Raw genomic sequence first — 16,977 nt, forward strand, 5'->3', positions numbered from 1 at the left:
TGCTGTTCTGACACGCTGATTATGGTAGTATATGGCATGTAAATCATCATCAGTGACTAATGCTATGGTCTGCAAAATTAAAACACAATACAGATGGGATGATACCAAGCTAACTGGCTAAATGCTTGGAAATTAGCTGCAGAGAACAGTTTAGCTTTGCTGGTTTATCTTTATTTCAGAATTTAGATTAACATGACTAAAGATCAACATAAGAGTTATAGACAGTTAGATTTACAGTACAGATCTGAATTTAAGACCAGTTGCAGCAAGAACAGCTAGCATCAAAGACAAGGCCAGTGGCGCAGTGCCCTGCATTGGTATTGCCATTGTTGCAGTTGAAGAAATTGTTGTTGTTGCTGGGGTCAGGGTAAAGTCCATTGGCCTTGCCAGCACAGAAGCCGCTGCCACTGCTGGAGCCACTGCTGCTACCACCACTGCTGCCACCACCACTAGGAGCAGGAGCAGCAGTAGCTGGGGCAGCAGTCACAGGAGCCAGAGGCTGAGAAGGAGCTGAGCAACCTAGAAGAAGAAGAAGAAGAAGAAGAAGAAAAGCATCAGATAAATAGAACTGCCTGTCAGCTACTATGCGCATGTGAATATATGTATACATTTACCAATTTTTAAAAATATTTTTAAGTTGTTCTACTCACTTTGACCAGTTCCCAGGCCACTCTTGATGGTGTTGATCAGAGGATATTTGCCCTGGTTGCAGAAGGTGCCACTGAAGTCATCCAGGTCCAGAGTCCACACCATAGCACCTCCAAAGTTGTTTTTCTTTAGCCAGTCAATCTATAGAATTTTGAGAGAATACAAAAATCAAGGTGTATTCTGGATGCAAAACCATATATTCACAAACCAGGTATGGTCTCAAACTTCAACTGACCATTCTATGGACCTTTGGACTCATGCGAGTAAAAATACCTTAATCTGAAAGCTCTTGATGTTGTCATAGCCAACCCAAAGGTTTTGGCTGTTGTAGGCATATGGTACATCCTGAGGGGCATCCCAAGCCTGAGTGGCTCCTTGAGACAGGAAGGTACAGATCTATAAAGAGAGGATTGGATTAAAAAATTAGGTTTTGCCAATTTTGTGGTTGTAGGACAGAATGTAAAACTACAGTCCATTACAACATATATTAATTCTTACCTCATAGTAAGCCCAGAATCCAGTTTGCTTAGTGTAAGGTCCCGCAGGTCCAGGTCCAGCAGTGGGTGCGCCGACACCAGTGTTGGCAGAGCTAGTCAGCTTAAAGGAGTGTCCATAGGTGGGGAATCCAACAAGCAGCTTCTGAGCAGGAGCACCATTGCTCATCCAGTAGTTCATAGCATAGTCCTGAGGAGGTAGTGAAGGAAACTTAGATCTTGTCAGAGATCAGACATATTACTACTTAACTGCTTTGGTATTTGTGTTCACTTACCACATTTAAGTAGATGTTAGATCCCTGGTCAGCTGGTCCACTGTACAGAGGGCTGTTCTCACCAGTCTGTGTCTCCCAAGAACCATGGAAGTCATAGGTCATGACATGGAAGTAGTCCAGAACCCTTTGTAAAATATATATGGAGGTCAGCTTACAGTACATAAAAAACTGTTGATTCCCGGTAAAAAAACAAACAAAAAAACATTAAAGGAATCTATACGAACTGGCCAAGCTGGGCAATCTGGTATCCGGAGTCAATGGTAGCCTTGCCAGCAGCGACAGCAGCCGTCAACATAAGACGAGGACGGTTGGTCTGTTTTCCCTCAGTCACAAAGGCAGCCATCATTTCCTATTGAAAGCAGATATAGCAATGTCAGTGTGCAGACATGAAGGAGCTCAAAAACTTTCTTCTAGATGAGAGAAATCTGTTAGGGAGAAATAATCTATGAATAGATTATTTCTGTTCAAGAAATATTTCTATTTCTATTTCTATTAACCAATTTCTATAAATATATCTGCTTAAGGCCCAAGACCTTGTTAGATGTAGAAGCCTACATCTTTATGTACGGGTTTTCATGCCAGTGAATACCTGTGCCAGGGCTGTGTAGAGCTGTTTGTCCTGAGAAGGGCTACCACGGGAACCAGGATACTCCCAGTCAATGTCCAGACCATCAAACCCATACTGCCTCAAGAACTTAATCACAGAGTTAATGAAAGTCTGACGGGTAGCAGAGCTGGCCACCATGGCTGAGAACCTAAGGTAGGAAAGAGTGAGTAAGTGACCAAGCTAATTTTCACATTGCTCAAATAAAGTAAAAAACTTTGCATACTTGGCGGTGCCGAAGTTCCATCCACCAATAGCCAAAAGGGTCTTCAGGTTGCCGTTCCTGTGGAGAAAATAATCAATATTTATGTTTTCTTCCTCTTAAGTGAAACATCTATGTTTCTAAAACATGAAACTGAAATATATAAGTTTAACTAGGCAGCTGAGTTGCATATCAAATTGAAACAAATCAACATACTGGTTCTTCAGGGCTTGGAATTCTCCATAAAGCTTCACATCATCCCACTCATAAGTTGCAAGCTCATTGTTGTTCATTCCAGCAAAAGCATAGATCAGATGGTCACACAGGCATGGGTCAATGTTGGTGGGGAAGTACTTTCCTGCTCCAGGTCTGTACTGGCCCCAGTTGGTGAAGTAACATGACAGGATGTAGGAGGATCCTAAAAAATGGAGAAGGTTAAGGACTTATTTGGGAGCTAGATTTAGTTGAGTTTAAAGCTTTATCTTAAAAGTGGTGATTACATATATGGATGTTACTTCAACAATGCCCTTACCTAGCTGCACGTGCAGCAAGAAAGCCAGACCTGGAAATGAAATAAAGACATTTTATATCTCAATCTATTGTGACACAATTCTACAATTCATCCACACAACGTATGCTAATAAACTGATCCTACAATAAGGGAAATACATATTTGTCATATTGTTAATTTTCCTATAATATAATTGAAAGGAATACACAAGGCTGAGCGCTCTAAACAGGAAAATACAGAGGTATAATATAAATATATAATATATATGCATATAGTTTAGGTAATAGGTCAAATTTATAGGTAATAAAATATAGACTAATATACATATAGTATATATCGTGCATTTAAATGTATGTGTTAAAGTATGGCAACATTAAAGGCAAGAAATGTCTACAAGAAAAAAACACAAATGTTCCACATTTGTGCAATTTATTTTTTAAGCTATTTTAAACATGTATATATTTTATTCTAAAACATTGTAGTAAAGAAAGTAAAGGCATGCTGAAGTTCCAACTCACCAACACAAATCAGAAGCTTGCCCATGGTGCCTATGTGCAGTTCATAGAGAACACCTACTCCCTTATATACCCCTAACCAACCCCACTTTCCTCATTTCATTCTATTTTCCATATTTGTCCAGACTAAAATATCATAGCTATCAGGCAATTAAACAAAGATAAGTGGCTAAAAACTTTTTATCTGCCCTTGTGTGCAAAAAGTTGGGTTTATAATGTTTTAATACTGGTGCATACAGTATGCACATAGAAGGTCACTGACAAATTGCAATATAGTTTCTTTTCCATGTCGTACAGAAAAAAAAATCTCTAACTGATCTGTAATTCTTATGTGAATATAAAAAAACACTTGTGTAAAGCAAAACCAAACAGTTAAAACAAGGGTAAAAAATAATAATGTATTTTTGTTTGTTTGGTTAAATATTGATTGATGATTTTCATATTTTATTGTAAGCATACTAAATGTAAAAAAGAGCAAAAAAAACCAATTAGAAATGTAAGTATTTTCTATATAAAACAGACATTAATATAAAATTTACTCTATACAATGTCATTGTATGCTGTAACATTGTAGCATTACAATGATGATAAATAATGATAATATTTTTACTAATAATAATAGTTAATGATTAAACACAAAAGGATGTTTAACAAGGTACACTCTATGATGAGATTATGCAACTGCATTAACCTTTCAGAATGTTTCTCTCTATATTTCATATGTGTTAAAAATAATAATTAATGTACACTCTATTTAGAAAGTATTTAAACATTCAGTATAAGTACAGTATAATTAATTTTTTTATAAAATAATTTATACCTAATTTCCCATAATTGTCGTGGTGATTTAAATCCAGAAATCTTTTATACACTGTAGTATACATAACCTATATTCAACACTTTGTAGAAACCCAGCAATTACAGCCACAAGTATTCTTAGATACATATTTGTGTACAAGCAAAGCACACCTGTGTTTAAACAGTTTATCCCAGAGTTGATCGCAAATCCACTCAAACGTCATTAGATTGGATGGTGACCATCAGTGAACCGCCATCTACCCTTGTGAAAAAAAAATACACTTTAGTGTATTACAAATATATTAAAATCCTCCATAGTACACTGCAAGTATACTAACAAAAAATTGTTTAAACTTTAAATATACTTTAAAATAATTGTATTATAGTACACTTTCCAAAAATATATTATTGGAAAATATACTTTAAGTGAAAGGTTGGTCTAATTTCCATTTTGAACTTTGTTTTTAATGTATTTTTGGTATATTTTTAAAAAAATATGCTTGAAATAATCATTGTACAAATGTACAGAAAGTATACATTAGAATACAATTTTTAATATACGGTAGTCTCATTATATTATCTGTAATTTACTTATATTTAGTGCACTACTCTCTCTCAAACTCGTTTTTATGTGCTGAAAATCACTTTTGCCCATTCAAGATAATTTATGTTTGCACTCTCTCACTCTTCTGTGTGCTCACTGTCATAAAGCTACACTCTGCAACTATTCCAGCCAACCAGAAAGTAGAATCAGTGCAACACCAGCCAATCATCTGTTGCATTTTCTACACTATGACATGTTTTTGTAAAGCATTACATCAGTAATTATGAGGCAGATTTTATTCATGAGTTCAACCGATTTAAACAAAAAAAAGCATTACTATAGTTTATTTGTGTTGAACAAAACACACAAATTAAAGTTTTAACTGTTGCCTGCACACAGACAGTCATTAGTATTAGAATATACAGATACAGTATCAGTTTAAACCTGGTGTGTTGATTTTAGCTGTTACACAGAGACTGAAAACAGGCCAAGAGCTACGGAGCCATTATACCACAAGCAAATTTAATAATATAATTTTTAATATAGTTTAATATAATAAAGTGTACTGCAACAAAAAAAGCTTAAATGTACAGTATTTATCAAATACCAATTTACTTTAATTTAATTTTATTGGGTGTATGTATGCACAGTATATGTAATTGAAAACAACGTGTATGTTTTTAATAATTGGAAATGTAGATTGACTACTGGAAGATAATGAAAGCCAGAGGAAGCTTGTGGCAGGTATGACTTTTTGTTCATGTTTAATACATTATTCATAAATATTAAATGGGTTTTTCCCAACAGCGGCTCAAATTTATATCCTCACCCACTAAAGATTGGGGTCCTTATCTGGAGTGCCACAGGACCGATCGCTATGTTTTTACAGTTGTCTTTGTAATCTCAAACCAAAACACCACCAGATTGTAAAATACATTTCTGAGTTAAAACTGTGTTTTTGTTTGTTATATAATTTATATATTTTTTAAGTTAATGTAGCAGAGATTTGAAGATGGTGCTGTATCAATGAACCCCAAAGCATAGTAATGCTCATTGCTTATTTATCATCCATACTGCAACATAGATCACTCAGCTTGTATACTGTAACAGCCTGTACATCAATAAAATAGGAACACCAAAGGATCTTTAGCTCTTAATCAATGTTCAGTTTTTGCAATAAAAATAGTTGAGTTTGGAAGATTATACTGCTTTGCAAGATACAATGTAACCTCCACTATCCCATTATTGGCTTATCCAATAAACTGTATATACAGTTTATATACAGTAACAGTGTATTTATACAGTGTATATACAATAACAGTGTATACAGTATATACAGCAACAATCATCATTAAAATTATTATCTAAGAACACATACTGTAAATGAATCATTAACTAATTGTGTTAGGAATTAAATACAACAGCTTTGCCTCTGGTAAGTGCTTGCACTGGAGACCTCTTCTTTAAATCCCTTAAAAATGTTTACAACCTTCATCATATCAACGATTAAATTGAATTTCTTTTTAAAAATCAACACATGTTCAGTATACAAATCAGTGTGAAAACTGTTACTATGGAAACAAGGCCATGTCAGATATATTTCATTACAATGACTATGAAATCATGTATAGTAAACCCTTATGTTTTTATTATTTTAATCAATTGATCAATTTGCTTAGATTCGTGCTTAGATTCAACTTTATAAACATAAAGTATGTAAAGTATCATAAAAATATCCACAAACTGATCACTTCTGTAATCCATATATAGTCCCTCTAGTGTCAAAACACAAAACATATACCTTTATATCTAATCTTTGATGGCAATTTGTTTTTACTAAAAAAAAAATAATAAAATTTTCCTACAAATGTATATAATTGTATGTCAAGCTTCTTTTTTTTGTGTTCTTTTATGGAATGCATGAATGTTTAGAATTTTTGGTTTTAAAACTGGCAGTGTTCAGTGGTTCCATGTTTTAGTGTTTAATGTATTGCATTCTTATTAAAATTGTAACAAATCTATAAATACCTTCAGAATCTGAACTCTAGATTCTTGCATACAAGTATTGATTTGGTTGACAACTTGTTTGACCACAATTAAGGACTTTGTTAAGAAAAATTAGCTTATAATATAGCTTTATAATATGGGTTGTGCTGTACCTCTCAATGCATATTGTAATCTGATGGCTATAAGAGCCAAGTAATATAACAATCAATTAGAATCCAGGACTTAACACCAAAACACATTGCACATACAGTACTAAATGGGAAACCTGAATGGCAATGACACTATTGCTTTTCTGACACGCTGATTATGGTAGTATATGTCATGTGCATCATCACCAGTGTTACAACCCACAACATGTTGGTCGCGCTGTGTGTGTGTTTATGCTTCTGTGCTTTGTAGCGTGTGTCTATATTGTGTCCATGTCGCGCCCGCTCCTTATTCCACTCAAGGCTTTCCGACTGCCACTACACCAGCGGCTGCCTGACCTTCCACACGTGCACCCTTTGTCCTTTTGGTTTGGTTGCTTGTTTTTTTTTTTTGTATATATATTTAGTAAATAGTTTCATTTTATGTTTGTGCACTCACCAGTAGTAGGCATGTGGTTGCCATTTGTTTTGGGGAAAGCGGAAATTATTCACTGTTTTTGGTTTAGGGAGTTAGGTAAGGTATGTGTATTTTTGTTTGTGTTTTGTTGGCTAGGTAAATTAGCTTATCAAATGCAGATACTTGTTTTGTTTCTTTTTTTGGCCTGGGTCCACCCTGAAGCTAATCCTCGTGTGCTGTTTGTATCTTTATCTTCATTTGTTTTGTGTAAAGTAATACAAACGTTGTCTTTTTGTCAGCTGAAGTATTTCTCTATTTCTTTCTGTTATATTACACAATTATATTCCACCTTCTTCATACAGTTTAAAATAGAAACACAAACCAATCATTTGCTGTACGGCCCAACCCTAGACTGGGACATAAAAGAAATGGGGGCTCGTCCGGGATTATTAAACAAGACCTTCAATTATAGCATTCTAGTTTCAGCTGGTTTTAAATACCTGCATTTGATTTGACCATGTTCACTCTTTGTCCTACATTAGAGGAGTTTGATAAATGTAGAAAGGATGATCTCCTTCTAATAGCTGATTTCTTTAACATTTAGGTTCCCAAATCAGCTAGTAAAAAGGTGGTTAAAGGCACTATCACTTGTGGCTGATCAGGTCTTACTTGAGCGTGAAGTATCTGAGGGAGTTGGTCCTTAACCTCTCCCAAAGTCCGGTGATACAAAAACAGTAGCAGAGCATGGGGAGTACCTGAACACCCGACCGATTTAGTGGACCCAGTCTTGCAACTAGCACAAAAATGAAACGACAGGAGTATGAGACGCAATTGCTGCGCATTCGGGAAAGGAAGCTGGACGCTGAGGGGAAGAAACTTGAACTGGCTGCTCAGAGTCGGAAGCCTGTGCCGCTGCCAAGAAAGTTTGGTTCTCCTGCAGCAGTCTCCCCTAGTCCCGTTGGAGCTGATGTCTCCAGTGCGCTGGCGTCACCATTTACTTCAGTCCTCACCGGTAAGCCAGCCTGTTTTCCATGTCAGTTAACATGTGGGTCTAGTGCCTATATTTAGAGAGGAGGAGGTTGATTCTTATTTCACTGTGTTTAAAAGAATTGCAACTACGTTATGGTGGCCAAAAAGTTTGTGGACACTTTTACTGCAGTGTAAATAAACAGGGAAAGCACAAGAAGCATGCTTTGCTTTTTTTTTGGAACAGAGCCTTGATCATGATGTGGTTAAAGCTGCAGTTCTGCGTGCATATGAGTGTGTGCCTGAAGCATGCAGGCAAAGTTTCAGGAATCTGGTTAAACCAAATAGCCAAACATTTGTTGAGTTTATTCATGAGAAATGCCTGCTTTTTAAAAATTGGTGTTCTGCAAGTAATGTAAGAAGTTTTGAGCAGCTTGAAGAATTGATTTTACTAGAAGAGTTTAAGTCTTGTCTCCCAGAGCAGCTAGTGGTGTATTTAAATGAACAGAAGATCGATGTGTTGTCTAGAGCTGCTGTCTTAGCTGATGAGTTTGTGTTGACTCATAAGACTGTGTTTAATATGCCCATGTCTCGTACTAACTCTTCCTTACCCCAATTGAAGTCATGTAACACAACTGCTCAGGCTTGCCCTCCGGTTAGTCCTTCGCCTGAAACTCATAACTGTTATTACTGCCGTGAAAAAGGTCACTTAATTGCCTCCTGTCCAGTGTTAAAGCGTAAGGTGGCTCGCCAAGAAACTGCTAGCAAAAAAGTGAATGCTGCAGGGCTGCTGGATAAGTCTGTTTCACAGTCTACTGGTGAATCGGTGTTTAAGTCTTTCATATCTTCTGGTTATGTATCTTTAGGGCCTGGTCAAACAAGAAACCCCATTAAAATTTTGAGGGATACAGGTTATGCTCAATCGTTTATTTTGGAGAATGCATTGTCCTCTTCGAGAAGCTTCCTATTTAGGGAGTGATGTTAATTCAAGGCATTGGTATGACTGTAATTCGGGCACCTTTGCATAAGTTGTATCTAGAAACCAAAGGCTTTTCTGGTTTTGTTAAAGTTGCAGTCCATACAGCGTTGCCAGTTAGTGGTGTTTCATTTATTCTAGAGAATGATATTGCAAGAAACCCAATTTTTTTCACTTCCAGCGGTTGTATCTGAGCCTATTACTGATGGTCAGGAGTTAGAAGCTCAGATCCCTTCCGTATTTCCTGCCTGTGTGTTAAGACATACACAGCAAAAGAAATTGGGTGACGTAATAGATTTGTCTGACTCTTTCTTATGTCAGGAGGAAACCATTGAGGAAAGCATGCCTCAGCTTAACCCCAGTGTGAAATTTACTGATGTTTCCAAGATGATGATTTTGGCGTTTTTGATATTGGCTTGTGTATTCTGGTTTTGACTTTTTTGCATCCCTTTGACTTTGATTATTGCTTTTGGTTTGGTTGCTTGTTTTTTTTGTATATATATATATATATATATATATATATATATATATATATATATATATTTATATATATATATATATATATATATATATTAAATTATTTCACTTTTTGTGCACTCATGGAGGCATGTGGCTGCCATTTGTTTTGGGGAAAAGGAAATTTATTCACTATTTTTGGTTTAGGGAGTTGGGTAAGGTACCTGCATTTTTGTTTGTGTTTTGTTTGCTAGGTAAATTAGCTTATCAAATACAGATACCTGTTTTGTTTATTATTTTGGCCTGGGTCCACCCTGAAGCTAATCCTCGTGTGGTGTTTGTATCTTTATCTTCATTTGTTTTGTAAAAAGTAATACAAACGTCTTTTTGTCAGCTGATGTATCTGTCTATTTCTTTCTGTTATTTTACACAATTATATTCCACTTTTTTCATACAGTTTAAAATAGAAACACGAACCAATCATTTGCTGTACGGCCCAACCCTAGACTGGGACGTAACACCAGTTGCTAATGCCATGGTCTGCAAAATTAAAACACAATACAGACGGGATGATACCAAACTAACTGGCTAAATGCTTGGAAAGTAGCTACAACACAAGGACATTTTTTTTCTGACTTAACAGATGAAACCACAAGAACAGTTTAGCTTTGCTGGTTTATCTTTATTTCAGAATTTAGATTAACATGACTAAAGATCAACGTAAGAGTTATGAACAATTAGATTTATAGATCTGGATTTAAGACCAGTTGCAGCAAGAACAGCTAGCATCAAAGACAAGGCCAGTGGCGCAGTGCTCTGCGTAGGTATTGCCATTGTTGCAGTTGAAGAAATTGTTGTTGTTGCTGGGGTCAGGGTAAAGTCCATTGGCCTTGCCAGCACAGAAGCCGCTGCCACTGCTGGAGCCACTGCTGCTACCACCACTGCTGCCACCACCACTAGGAGCAGGAGCAGCAGTAGCTGGGGCAGCAGTCACAGGAGCCAGAGGCTGAGAAGGAGCTGAGCAACCTAGAAGAAGAAGAAAAGCATCAGATAAATAGAACTGCATGTCAGCTACTATGCGCATGTGAATATATGTATAAATTGACCAAATTTTTTAAATATTTTTAAGTTGTTCTACTCACTTTGGCCAGTTCCCAGGCCACTCTTGATGGTGTTGATCAGAGGATATTTGCCCTGGTTGCAGAAGGTGCCACTGAAGTCATCCAGGTCCAGAGACCACACCATAGCACCTCCAAAGTTGTTTTTCTTCAGCCAGTCAATCTATAGAATTTTGAAAGAATACAAAAATCAAGGTGTACTTTGCATGCAGAACTATATATTCACAAACCAGGTATGGTTTCAAACTTCAACTGACCATTCTATGGACCTTTGGACTCATGCAAGTAAAAATACCTTAATCTGGAAGCTCTTGATGTTGTCATAGCCAACCCAAAGGTTTTGGCTGTTGTAGGCATATGGTACATCCTGAGGGGCATCCCAAGCCTGAGTGGCTCCTTGAGACAGGAAGGTACAGATCTATAAAGAGAGGATTGGATTAAAAAATTAGGTTTTGCCAATTTTGTGGTTGTAGGACAGAATGTAAAACTACAGTCCATTACAACATATATTAATTCTTACCTCATAGTAAGCCCAGAATCCAGTTTGCCTAGTGTAAGGTCCCGCAGGTCCAGGTCCAGCAGTGGGTGCGCCGACACCAGTGTTGGCAGAGCTAGCCAGCTTAAAGGTGTGTCCATAAGTCGGGAATCCAACAAGCAGCTTCTGAGCAGGAGCACCATTGCTCTTCCAGTAGTTCATAGCATAGTCCTGAGGAGGTAGTGAAGAAAACTTAGATCTTGTCAGAGATCACACATATTAGTCCTGTATTTAACTGCTTTGGTATTTGTGTTCACTTACCACATTGAAGTAGATGTAAGATCCCTGGTCAGCTGGTCCACTGTACAGAGGGCTGTTCTCACCAGTCTGTGTCTCCCAAGAACCATGGAAGTCATAGGTCATGACATGAAAGTAGTCCAGAACCCTTTGTAAAATATATATGGAGGTCAGCTTACAGTACATGAGAAACTGTTGATTCCTGGTAAAATAAATAAATAAATAAATAAATAAAACATTAAAGGAATCTATACGAACTGGCCAAGCTGGGCAATCTGGTATCCGGAGTCAATGGTAGCCTTGCCAGCAGCGACAGCAGCCGTCAACATAAGACGAGGACGGTTGGTCTGTTTTCCCTCAGTCACAAAGGCAGCCATCATTTCCTATTGAAAGCAGATATAGCAATGTCAGTGTGCAGACATGAAGGAGCTCAAAAACTTTCTTCTAGATGAGAGAAATCTGTTAGGGAGAAATAATCTATGAATAGATTATTTCTATTCAAGAAATATTTCTATTTCTATTATACAATTTCTATAAATATATCTGCTTAAGGTCCAAGCCTACATCTTTATGTACGGGTTTTCATGCCAGTGAATACCTGTGCCAGGGTTGTGTAGAGCTGTTTGTCCTGAGAAGGGCTACCACGGGAACCAGGATACTCCCAGTCAATGTCCAGACCATCAAACTCGTACTGCCTCAGGAACTTAATCACAGAGTTAATGAAAGTCTGACGGGTAGCAGAGCTGGCCACCATGGCTGAGAACCTAAGGTGGGAAAGAGTGAGTAAGTGACCAAGCTAATTTTCACATTGCTCAAATAAAGTAAAAAACTTTGCATACTTGGCGGTGCCGAAGTTCCATCCACCAATAGCCAGAAGGGTCTTCAGGTTGCCGTTCCTGTGGAGAACATAATCAATATTTATGTTTTCTTCCTCTTAAGTGAAACGTCTATGTTTATAAACAAAATAAATTGCTTGAAACTGAAATATATAAGTTTAACTAGGCAGCTGAGTTGCATATCAAATTGAAACAAATCAACATACTGGTTCTTCAGGGCTTGGAATTCTCCATAAAGCTTCACATCATCCCACTCATAGGTTGCAAGCTCATTGTTGTTCATTCCAGCAAAAGCATAGATCAGATGGTCACACAGGCATGGGTCAATGTTGGTGGGGAAGTACTTTCCTGCTCCAGGTCTGTACTGGCCCCAGTTGGTGAAGTAACATGACAGGATGTAGGAGGATCCTAAAAAATGGAGAAGGTTAAGGACTTATTTGGGAGCTAGATTTAGTTGAGTTTAAAGCTTTATCTTAAAAGTGGTGATTACATATATGGATGTTACTTCAACAATGCCCTTACCTAGCTGCACGTGCAGCAAGAAAGCCAGACCTGGAAATGAAATAAAGACATTTTATATCTCAATCTATTGTGACACAATTCTACAATTCATCCACACAACGTATGCTAATAAACTGATCCTACAATAAGGGAAATACATATTTGTCATATTGTTAATTTGCCTATAATATAATTGAAAGGAATACACAAGGCTGAGCGCTCTAAACAGGAAAATACAGAGGTATAATATAAATATATAATATATATGCATATAGTTTAGGTAATAGGTCAAATTTATAGGTAATACAATTTAGACTTATATACATACTGTATAGTATATATCGAGCATTTAAATGTATGTGTTAAAGTATGGCAACATTAGAAGCAAGAAATGTCTACAAAAAAACACAAATGTTTCACATTTGTGCAATTTATTTTTTAAGCTTTTTTAAACATGTATATATTTTATTCTAAAACATTGTAGTAAAAAAAGTAAAGGTATGATGAAGTTCCAACTCACCAACACAAATCAGAAGCTTGCCCATGGTGCCTATGTGCAGTTCATAGAGAACACCTACTCCCTTATATACCCCTAACCAACCCCACTTTCCTCATTTCATTCTATGTCCCATATTTGTCCAGACTAAAATATCATAGCTATCAGCAAATTGGTTTTACATTAAATTAAACAAAGATAAGTGCCTAGAAGATTTTTATCTGCCCTTGTGTGCAAAAAGTTGGGTATATAATGTTTTAATACTGGTACATATGCACATAGAAGGTCACTGATAAACTGCAATATAGTTTCTTTTCCATGTCGTACACAAAAAAAATCTAACTGATCTGTAATTCCTTTGTGAATATTAAAAAGCACTTAAAAATAATGTATTTTTGTTTTTTTATTTGTTTGTTTGGCAGGTTGGTTAAATATTGATTTGCTTCTTTTTCATATTTTATTGTAAGCATACTAAATGTAAAAAAGAGCGAAAAACAATTAAAAATGTAAGTATTTGCTATGTAAAACCGACATTAATATAAAATTTACTGTATACAATGTCATTGTATGCTGTAACATTGTAGCATTTTAATTAGGTTAAATAACAATAATATGTTTCCTAATAATAATATTAGGATAATAATAATAATAATAATAATAATAGTTGGTGAATAAATACAAAGGGATGTTTAACACGGTTCACTCTATGGTGAGAGTATGTAACTGTAATGTTTCTCTCTATATATTTCATGTGTTAAAAAAATTATAATTAATGTTTACTCTATTTAAAAGGTATTTAAACCTTCAGTATAAGTACAGTATAATTTATATTTTTTATGAAATCAATTATACCAAATCTCCCATAATTGTTTTGGTGATTTAAATCCAGAAAATTGTTTTTACACTATAGTATACAGTCGTAGCCAAAAGTTTTGAGAATTACATAAATATTGGAAATTGAAAAAGTTGCTGCTTAGGTTTTTATAATAGCAATTTGCATATACTCTAGAATGTTGTGAAGAGAGATCAGATGAATTGCATAGTCCTTCTTTGCCATGAAAATTAACTTAATCCCAAAAAAACCTTTTTACTGCATTTCATTGCTGTCATTGAAGGACCTGCTGAGATCATTTCAGTAATCGTCTTGTTAACTCAGGTGAGAATGTTGACGAGCACAAGGCTGGAGATCATTATGTCAGGCTGATTGGGTTAGAATGGCAGACTTGACATGTTAAAAGGAGGGTGATGCTTGAAATTATTGTTTTTCCATTGTTAACCACAGTGACCTGCAAAGAAACGCGTGCAGCCATCATTGCATTGCATAAAAATGGCTTCACAGGCAAGGATATTCTGGCTACTAAGATTGCACCTAAATCAACAATTTATAGGATCATCAAGAACTTCAAGAAAAGAGGTTTAATTCTTGTTAAGAAGGCTTCAGGGCATCCAAGAAAGTCCAGCAAGCGCCAGGATCGTCTCCTAAAGAGTATTCAGCTGCGGGATCGGAATGCCACCAGTGCAGAGCTTGTTCAGGAATGGCAGCAGGCAGTTGTGAGCCCATCTGCACGCACAGTGAGGCGAAGACTTTTGGAAGATGGCCTGGTGTCAAGAAGAGCAGCAAAGAAGCCACTTCTCTCAAAAAAAAAACTTTGTTTATTAGCAATTGTTCTTCTGCAGAAAGTATGGCGAATGGACTGCTGAGGACTGGGGCAAAGTCATATTCTCCGATGAAACCTTTTTCCGATTGTTTGGGGCATCTGGAAAAAGGCTCGTCCGGAGAAGAAAAGGTAAGTGCTACCATCAGTCTTGTGACATGCCAACAGTAAAGCATTCTGAGACCATTCATGTGTGGGGTTGCTTCTCATCCAAGGAAGTGGGCTCACTCACAATTTTGCCCAAAAACACAGCCATGAATAAAGAATGGTACCAAAACACCCTCCAACAGCAACTTCTTCCAACAATCCAACAACAGTTTGGTGAAGAACAATGCATTTTCCATCACGATGGAGCACCGTGCTATAAGGCAAAAGTGATAACTAAGTTGCTCGGGGACCAAAACGATGAAATTTTGAGTCCATGGCCTGGAAACTCCCCAGATCTTAATCCCATTTAGAACTTGTGGTCAATCCTCAAGAGGCATGCCCAGTCGAATTGCAGAGGTCCTGAAAAAGAAGGGCCATCACTACAAATACTGACTCTTTGCATAAATGTCATGTAATTGTCCATAAAAGCCTTTAAAACGTATGAAGTGCTTGTAATTATATTTCAGTACATCACAGAAACAACTGAAACAAAGATCTAAAAGCAGTTTAGCAGCAAACTTTGTAAAAACTAATATTTGTGTCATTCTCAAAACTTTTGGCCACGACTGTACAAACCTTTATTTAACACTTTGTAGAAACCCAACAATTACAGCCACAAGTCTTCTTAGATACATATTTGTGTACAAGCAAAGCACACCTGTGTTTAAACAGTGTATCCCAGAGTTGATCGCAGATCCACTCAAACTCCATTAGATTGGGTGGTGACCATCAGTGAACCGCCATCTACAGGTTTCTACATTGAAGGTTTAAGTCTCTGCACTGGTTCATTCACAAGGACATTCAACTGTGGCAAAGTTGAGATTTGTGTGAGCTCTGGATGAACTTCTCTTCAAGGATGTTTCTGTATTTGGCTGCATTCAGCTGTTCCTCAATTGTTACCAGTCTCTCTGTCCCTATTGCTGGGAAACAAATCCATAGCATGATCCTACCACTATCATTTATCACTGTAAGGAGACTATAAGCTGGATGACATGCTGTGCCTGTTTTCTATTAGACCTAGTGCTTGCTATTAATTTTTTTACTACCTGTTACCATCTTTAATGTTGTCATATGTTTTTTTTTTTTTTTACTTAACAGTGGCTTGCCATAATGCCAAGAGTGCCTGATTTATGGCATGCTGCAAAGAGTTTATCTGTTCATTGGGTTCTTTCATTTTTGCACAGGATATACAGTATGGAGCTGTTTTAGAGTAACTAGTAGGGTCAAATACTTTTAAACAATTTTATGTGGTCCTTGGAATGTGTAAAGCCTTATTCTGTAAAGCTTCGTGGCCCTCATGGCATGGTTTTCTTATCCTGACAATGCAGTGGTCATTGTTGTCCCATGTGCCTTTCCAAACTATATCAAATTAAATCATTTTAAATCACAGAATTTGGTTTCTAATTGTTGAGATATAGACACATCAAGGATAATTCAAGCAAATAGGATGCAAATGATGATGTGATGATGCATAATTAAGTGTAGATTTATGTATAAAATGGTAATTATAGTCATTTACAAAAAAAACAACAATATAATAAAGTGTACTGCAAGTAAAGAAGCTTAAATGTACCATATTTATCAAATACTAATTTAGTTTCATTTAATTTTATTATGTGTATGTATATATATGTAATTCAAAACAATGTGCATGTTCTTAATAATTGGAAATGTAGATTGACTACTCCTTGCACTTTTTCTACATGATGACATTGTGTTTATTAAAGGTCATCAAGCTGCAAAAGCAGCACACGTATAAACTTAGAAACGATAAACTTTTCCATTACAGATTAAGTGTTATAAATATCAGCTTATCAAATTATAAAAGTGCCTAATTCTGCGGCATGTCTGGCTAATGCACTGAGCAAATAAAGGTAAATGTGTATTCAAAGATAATAAAAGCATATCTAAAT

At 36.5% G+C, this 16,977-nt stretch overlaps 2 protein-coding genes across 2 annotated transcripts; both read right to left on the minus strand.

Annotated features, from left to right (window-relative positions):
- Positions 1-149: 149 nt before the first annotated feature.
- Positions 150-3,328, minus strand: LOC128511108 (acidic mammalian chitinase-like). Its single transcript, XM_053483773.1, has 11 exons — positions 3,253-3,328; positions 2,756-2,785; positions 2,440-2,641; positions 2,248-2,304; positions 2,007-2,172; positions 1,642-1,766; positions 1,418-1,541; positions 1,147-1,332; positions 922-1,044; positions 651-789; positions 150-519 (listed from the first exon to the last, which is right to left on the minus strand). Exons 1-11 carry the CDS (start codon positions 3,275-3,277, stop codon positions 251-253), a joined length of 1,446 nt encoding a protein of 481 aa, XP_053339748.1. The 5' UTR covers positions 3,278-3,328; the 3' UTR covers positions 150-250.
- A 6,872-nt stretch (positions 3,329-10,200) lies between these two features.
- LOC128511107 (acidic mammalian chitinase-like) lies at positions 10,201-13,362 on the minus strand. The gene is made up of 11 exons (XM_053483772.1): positions 13,287-13,362; positions 12,788-12,817; positions 12,472-12,673; positions 12,269-12,325; positions 12,028-12,193; positions 11,688-11,812; positions 11,454-11,577; positions 11,178-11,363; positions 10,953-11,075; positions 10,682-10,820; positions 10,201-10,565 (listed from the first exon to the last, which is right to left on the minus strand). The coding sequence occupies exons 1-11, from the start codon at positions 13,309-13,311 to the stop codon at positions 10,297-10,299; spliced, it is 1,446 nt and encodes a 481-aa protein (XP_053339747.1). The 5' UTR covers positions 13,312-13,362; the 3' UTR covers positions 10,201-10,296.
- Between the last annotated feature and the right edge of the window lie 3,615 nt (positions 13,363-16,977).

This window comes from Clarias gariepinus, chromosome 23, assembly GCF_024256425.1.
Source record: "Clarias gariepinus isolate MV-2021 ecotype Netherlands chromosome 23, CGAR_prim_01v2, whole genome shotgun sequence".
Taxonomy (NCBI): Eukaryota; Metazoa; Chordata; class Actinopteri; order Siluriformes; family Clariidae; genus Clarias; species Clarias gariepinus.

Excerpts from the sequence above, each read along its gene's own strand:
- LOC128511107 (XM_053483772.1), bottom strand. The coding sequence starts at position 13,311 with ATGGGCAAGCTTCTGATTTGTGTTG. Across the intron at positions 10,821-10,952 it reads TCAAGAGCTTCCAGATTAAG|ATTGACTGGCTGAAGAAAAA; the intron begins GTATTTTTACTT and ends AAAATTCTATAG. Across the intron at positions 10,566-10,681 it reads TGGCCTGGGAACTGGCCAAA|GTTGCTCAGCTCCTTCTCAG; the intron begins GTGAGTAGAACA and ends TTCTTCTTCTAG.
- LOC128511108 (XM_053483773.1), bottom strand. The coding sequence starts at position 3,277 with ATGGGCAAGCTTCTGATTTGTGTTG. Across the intron at positions 1,767-2,006 it reads TCTACACAGCCCTGGCACAG|GAAATGATGGCTGCCTTTGT; the intron begins GTATTCACTGGC and ends TGCTTTCAATAG. Across the intron at positions 1,542-1,641 it reads CAGATTGCCCAGCTTGGCCA|GGTTCTGGACTACTTCCATG; the intron begins GTTCGTATAGAT and ends TATTTTACAAAG.